Here is a 6,931-nt window from a genome sequence, read left to right as displayed (position 1 = left end):
GTGCTGCAACCCTGACAAAAGCCCAGCAGCAGCCTCCTGAGGAGGGGCCTGTAATCATGGAGCTGCAGAGGACTTTCCCAGGGAGACTGGAGGAGGAGGACTCCCTGACACGTGAGCCAGGCCAAGTGCAGAAGGAGCAGGGCAGGCCTCCAAACCAGGGGGAGACCGTGGAGGTGAGCACGGCACTAGGTCCAGTTAGGGGAGGGAGTACAGCTGGGGCAGAGCCCAGGAGGAGCCAGGGGTGCTGTAAAAAGTTTGGGGAGCAGGGAGTCCTAAAGAGAGACAAGCCTATGGTGATGGGGGTTGCAAACGCACTAAGCTGCATTTGCAGGAGCTCCCTCCCAAGTGCAGAGAGCCAGGGGAAGGCCTGGTCAGCGTGCATGGAGGTGGGGCTCCCTGCCCCTAAAAGTGCTGCCCAGGCTGCCTCAAGGGGCCGAGCAGACAGAACATGATGAGCTGGGCTAAGGCTGACACACAAACTCCTATGTCTACAGCTGCATCCACATCACGTGTCAGCTGAATCCCGGGGAATTTTGCACCCCTACCTGTCGTGGCTAAGCCTGCAATTAGCTGTAGTACAGAGTGATTGCAAATAGGGCTGTGGGGGCTGGAAGGAGCTGGAACAGGAGGCACTGATGGTGTAATGCTTGTGACTGCAGCTCCCGGAGGTGTTTGAGGAGGTGGCAGTGTATTTCACACGGAAGGAGTGGGAGCTGCTGGAAGATGAAGACAAGGTGCTTTACCAGGACCAGATGCTGAAGAATTACCAAGCCCTCATTTTCCTGGGTAAAGCTTTGGTTCTTGCTTCTCCTTTATGAGCTCTGAAGTTCATTGTCTTCTCCCTGTGTTTCAGCAAGTCTCGTCCTCATCCACTTTGGAGGCTGGAGGTTTACATTCCCTCCTTCTCCACTGCTGTGTCAGTGATCAGGCCTGTCTCACGTTTCATATTGATATATGCTCCTTCATTTGATCCAGCCACCTTCAGTTGAGTCTTCCCCATTGTTGTAATTCCTGTTGCTTCTGTTTGCATCAGTTTCTGGGCAACATGATCTCCTTCTGCCTTCTCAGCGTGTTCATACTGTCTCCAACTCATTGTACATAAATGTACTAAGAGCTGTTTATGGGGAATGGTTCTGATTTCCTCCCTCTCTTGCCTAATGTGTTTGGACAAGACACACTTATCAATCCTAGCATGGCCAGTTCTGTGATGTCTAAATTCCCTTTCTCCTCCTTTGGTTACGACCCAGCGGAAGTTAACAGAAGTCTTATCAGCCTCTGGTGCTACAACACATGGATGATGCATTTCTACATCTCTGCCTCTTAGGATATATGTACCTGTGATGGATCCCAGGTATTTCTATCATGGGGTCACTGGAAGCTTCTGTCCACAGTCCTTCCTAACATCTTCATCTCCATAGATCAGAGACTTTGGCTTTGCTTTATTTACATTAAAACCTGTGCTCTCAACCTCAGTCTGCCATTCTCAAATGTTTTCTTGTCCTCCTCCTAAAATCCCTTTGCAGATCACACGCCCATCACTGTGATAAGAAGAAGTGGGCTAGGTGCAGGGCCTAGTGAAAACCAGTTTTCATTTCCAGAGGATCTCTAATACAGGGGCTTGTTTTGGCCTGTGCTCAGTGTCAAGGTACTTCACTTTTTACTAGGTCAGTTGTCTTTTCTGATGCTTTCTTTCCCCTCCATTTTCCCCAGAAGATTGTGTAAGGAAGTGGTCAAATGATTTCTCTAGCTCAACAAAGACCATGTAGACCATTTCCACATTATGGGCTTTCACGTGCTGTGCAATGTGTGTCTTTCTGCCTTCTTTTGCCCAGTTCCATGATTCGCAGTTGTGTTAAACGCTGCAGTATTTGCCAATCTGTGCACTCATCTCCTCTCCTGGGTTGATCCTACCATTGGATAGCATGATTGCTTAGTTGTTGCTACAGTTATTATAAAATAATCCTTTCCTGTGGCCTGTTGATGCTGAATTGGCCTCTCCCAGGAAAAAAAGTCTCCTTGTCAGCCATCTGTCACAGATTCTTTTCACTGCCACGAGTCCTCACTTTTTAGCTCATTCCCACTCCTTTTCCTGGAATTCCACTGATAAGATAAATGTTTTCCATCCGTAACAGCATCCAATGTCTCTTCATTTTGGTACCTTGAAAACAGTAAAAGCTTTATCTTTCTGCTCTCTAGTACATCACAGATCATTGAGTCTCCACACCTGTCCATGGTGACTGTCAGTTTAGTGCCCTTTCTGCACGAGGAGTGTTCAGTGGTTTGTTTCCTGTGACCATCCCACCACTGCCTGGGTGACCAGGTACATCATTTAATGAAGGCTTCTCTCTGCAGCGCCTTCTCATCCATCCTAAATGCCCATCCTCCCTTGTCCATTTAGACCATAGTAAAAACCTTGAGCTCATTGGATCCATTCCCCAAATCCCAGTAGGTTATTCTGCATCCACTACCGAGTCACAAACCCTCTTTAACTACCACCCTAAACAGGATATCAAGGTCCTACACCTGACTTAATATGCCGCATCCAGCGAGGAGAGGTGGAGCTCTGGGCCTGTGATGATGAGGATGGTGGGAAAATCTCAGAGTTGGAGAACCTGCTGCCAGGTGAGTGTGGCTGTGCATCTCCCCTGGCTCCCCTCTCAGAAATAGGGCAGGTCTGCAGTTGGCCAGAGTGCCAGGGAGACCTGGAAACTGCAGACCTGCCCTATGTTGCCATTCCAGGGTGCTGACCTCAAATACAGTATATAATGCTGCAGTGTGTCAAGGCAGGTGTTGTTCCCATCATAGGCAATGGAAGGGGGACTAACAGGACTTAGCCCCCCCCAAATGCAGGGCAGTGGTCAGGCCACAAGGCAGCCTGGCTGTGGACTTCCAGTAGCTGCAGCAGGGGTGCAGAGGGATGTGCAGGCGGGAGTGAGTTGGGCTAGGACTGGGGGAAGGGCAGGCGCTCATGGTGGGGCACGGGACTGAGCCCCAAGTGGCTTGTGGGGGGCGGGGTGCAGCTCCTACTGCTACCTGCAACTCGGGAGGCATGGGTGCGTGACCCCGGATCTGCGCGGGGTAGGGCGGATTGCAGCTGCAGGCTGGGGCTGGGCTCTTCGTCTCTGTGGCTCTGAGTGTCACAAATCCTGAGGCTCAGCACCAGTGGTGCCCTGTGGGGTCAGGCCAACTCTCAGGATCTCAATATTGAGCTGTTAGACAGGAGGGTGTGACACATTTGCACATATACAAACACACAAATCAATTGGATGCACGCACGCACACCCCTCAGGCACATACACATCCAAACTAGCCTAGGCACATGCATACCTATCACCAATTCAAGCACATACAATATACACCCCAAAAGATGGACAAAAATCAGTTGTCCATACTCGCACACTCAGATCACTAATTCATATATCATACACACAAGACATATATACACACATGCATACACACTCACCAGTTCACACACATACAACCCACCTACACATAGGTAAGTTCCTAACTTGGATGGCACGGTATATATGTGTGTGCTTGGGATACCTGGGGAAAGGTTAAGGTGAGAGGGAGAGAGTTAAAGTGTAGGGAGTGGAAGTTGCCAGAAATGAGATTAGAACCAGTGGACTAGAGAGAGCCTGGCTGAGGAACTGAGGCTTGGGGTTACTTAAGGTAGATTGGGGCTGGAAACTGAGGCAGACAGCTAAGATATTGGTGGGGGCGGAGATAAGTGGTGGCAAGGAGGAGACAGCCAGGAAAGAGAGAGAGAGAGGCAGAAACCTGGTATCTTGAGACAGGAAACAGGATGACAGCTTAGAGACTGGGGGCGCAGATAAGTGGTGGCAAGGAGGAAGCAGTCAGGAAACAGACAAAAACCCAACTCGGAGTTTCAAAATAACAGTTTTATTAAACAGACAGCACACTACACAGCCCCATGAAGGTATTGGTTCACACACACACTCACATGGCAGCAGGAAAAAGAGACTCAGTGGAAGGGCTGAAGTCCACGTAGGGAAGAGAAGCAGAGTCCAAGTCCTTGGTTGAAGAGGGGGTGATAGCTACTTATCCAGGCTGGAAAGGGGTCCTTGTCCGGTAGGTGTTGTCCAGAGGGGAGTTGCTGGCAGGGCCTCTGGGTGGATAGGTAATGTGGCATGGTGCTGGTCCAGATGGAGAGGGCGTCCCAAAGGGTCAGTCTTCACTACCCCTTTTTATGGGGCAGACTACCTCTGATCTCCTATGGGGAGGGCCTGTCCAGGCAATGTCAGTTCTGTCCCAGAGGGATCCAAGTGTTCTTACTGAGTATGTGCAGCCTTGGCACAGTAGCAGGTTGCCTCATCTTTTGTTTCCTGAATGCTGAGGGTGGTTCCAAGGGCTGGCTCGTTGGTCCAGGTATTTGTGTTGATGGTTCGGTCATTCAGAGGGAGCTATTTTTAGACCTACTGCCATTGTCTCTCAAGTACCCTCATTCATCCCCATGTATTCAGGAACCAAGTTACATAGGAGGGGTAGATGTAAGTCATGGGTTACACAACCGGGCCTGGGGACAGGATGGAGACTTGATAAACAAAATGGAAACTTGACATGACTTATGGTAACTTACGTATGGAGGCCTAAATTTTATATAGTACCAGTAAAACAGTAATATAGAACAGTACAAAGCAATATAAACATAATAATTATACGATATAAAGAAGGAGAAAAAACAAAACAAATACAAGTTGCTACCAAAATAAAATGCTGAAGGTTATCCTATGTCTTAGCTTACTTATACTTATCTATAGGGAATAGAGAGGGAAAGAAAAGTCAGAAATGGTTGGGAAAGGGGAGGGAATGCATTTTAAAAGAAAAAAAAAATCTGGGGGTTTTGCTACACCAGAGTCCAGGCTGGGGCTTATCAAGGCCTCAGACCTGGTGCAGACACATGTGACATGCAGTGGTACCCATCAGCAGTGGAAAGCTCCGTGGGTTCATTCCCTGCACCAGACCTTGCACTAGAAGCAGGCAGGAAGCACACTCCTCTCAGAAGAGAGACCCACAGCTCTAAGTCCTCCCCTCCTCCTCCATTAAAGCAGGGGTTTTCAACCTTTTTAAGGAGTTGGGTGCACTTCTGGCAAAGCAGAGGAGGGGAGGTGGTGGCAGCCAGATGCAGAGCGGGATGGGGCTTGCATGCAGCAGTGGCAGCGTGTAGTGGTGGATGGCTGTGGTGGTTGCTGCATGTAAGCTCCCTCCTGCCACGTCCTACTGGCTAGGTGGTGCCTGTGTGGCCTACAGAGGGGAGCTGCTGCCCCCACCCTGTCCTGGGAGGCAGCAGCGTGGGGTGGTGGGCAGTAGCACTCTGTCCCCACCCGCCCACACGTACCCTCTAGCCCCTTTCCAAGTACCCCTGGGGGTATATGTACTGCCAGTCAACAACCCCTTTCAGGCACTGTCCTAATGCATGTGTCCCGTGTGCTTCTCCCAGCAGGGCCTCAGGTGATGGGGCTGAGACCCGGGCCAGAAACTCTTGAGAGTCTGGCTCTGAACTCCACCGAGTAGGGAACATTAGCCTGACCCTCCTTCATGTCCAGCACTTGGGGTTTTGAAAGAAAGACCTGATTTACTTGAGGGCACACAAGTGCTGAGGTCCAGGCCTGCTCTGAGGCCCCTCCCAGTAGAAGGAATAGCAGTGTTTGCCCTTTGCTGCAGGGCAGGGACCAATCTGGGGTTTGTCTTCCCCACACAGGAGGTGCCTGGCTGCTGAGCAGAGCTGAGAAGCCACATCGATGCTCCGAGTGTGGGAAGAGCTTCACCTTCTCCTCTGGTCTGATCCAGCACCAGCGCATCCACATGGAGAAGAAGCCGTATCATTGCTTAGTATGCGGGAAGAGCTATACCGAATCCTCCCACTTGTGTCAGTGCACTGCTGCTCGGCCAGGGGAGAAGGCACATCGGTGCTCAAAATGTGGGAAAAGCTTCACCCAGTCCTCTACCCTGGCCAAGCACCAGTGCATCCACAAATGGAAGAAGGCACATCGGTGCTCAGAGTGTGGAAAGAGCTTTACCTTCTTTTCCTATCTGGCCCAACACCAGCTCATCCACACCGGAGTGAAGCCATATCATTGCTCGGAGTGTGGAAAGAGATTCACCCAATCCTCCCACCTGGCCCAGCACCAGCGCCTCCACACAGGGGAGAAGCCATATCGGTGCTCAGTGTGTGGGAAGAGCTTCACCCAGTCTGCCCATCTGGCCCAGCACCAGCACATCCACACAGGGGAGAAGCCATATCGGTGCTCAGAGTGTGGAAAGAGCTTCACCTTCTCTTCCTATCTGGCCCGACACCAGCGCATCCACACAGGAGTGAAGCCACATCAGTGTTTAGAGTGTGGGAAGAGCTTCACCTGCTTATCTACCCTGACCAAGCACCGGCACATCCACACAAGAGTGAAGCCACATCAGTGCTCTGTGTGTGGAAAGAGCTTCACCTGCTCATCTGAACTGGCCCGACACCAGCTCAACCACACAAGGGAGAAGCCACATCGGTGTTCAGAATGTGGAAAGAGCTTTGTTTGGTCCTCTGAACTGGCCCGACACCAGCTCATCCACACAGGGGAGAAGCCACATCGGTGTTCAGAGTGTGGGAAGAGCTTCACTCGTTCCTCCCACTTGATCCGGCACCAGATCGTCCACACAAGGGAGAAGCCACATCGGTGCCCAGAGTGTGGGAAGAGCTTCACCCGCTCCTCCCACCTGATCCAGCACCAGATCATCCACACAAGGGAGAAGCCACATCGGTGCCCAGAGTGTGGGAAGAGCTTCACTCGCTCCTCCCACCTGATCCGGCACCGGCTCATCCACACAGGTGAGCAGCCACATCGGTGTTCGAAGTGTGGGAAGAGCTTTGTTTGCTTCTCTGAACTGGTCCGACACTATCTCATCCACACAGGGGAGAAGC

The 6,931-nt window shown here is 51.2% G+C and overlaps 1 protein-coding gene across 3 annotated transcripts in view; it reads left to right on the top strand.

The window, feature by feature from the left end:
* The window catches only part of LOC109301442 (zinc finger protein 708-like), a 19,344-nt gene that overhangs the window by 6,741 nt on the left and 5,672 nt on the right, over nucleotides 1–6,931 (top strand). For all 3 annotated transcript variants that reach the window (XM_019522619.1, XM_019522618.1, XM_019522617.1), the window contains exons 4-8: nucleotides 1–173; nucleotides 660–786; nucleotides 2,506–2,622; nucleotides 5,723–6,346; nucleotides 6,431–6,838. In XM_019522619.1, the coding sequence (XP_019378164.1) occupies nucleotides 1–173; nucleotides 660–786; nucleotides 2,506–2,622; nucleotides 5,723–6,346; nucleotides 6,431–6,838 (1,449 nt within the window). The remainder of the gene's footprint in view (nucleotides 174–659; nucleotides 787–2,505; nucleotides 2,623–5,722; nucleotides 6,347–6,430; nucleotides 6,839–6,931) is intronic.

Source organism: Gavialis gangeticus, unplaced genomic scaffold (genome assembly GCF_001723915.1).
Source record: "Gavialis gangeticus isolate Ggan-Ray unplaced genomic scaffold, GavGan_comp1, whole genome shotgun sequence".
In the NCBI taxonomy this organism is placed as follows: domain Eukaryota; kingdom Metazoa; phylum Chordata; order Crocodylia; family Gavialidae; genus Gavialis; species Gavialis gangeticus.
The sequence above is the reverse complement of the archived record's forward strand: the minus strand, read 5'-3'. Positions and strand labels throughout refer to the sequence as shown.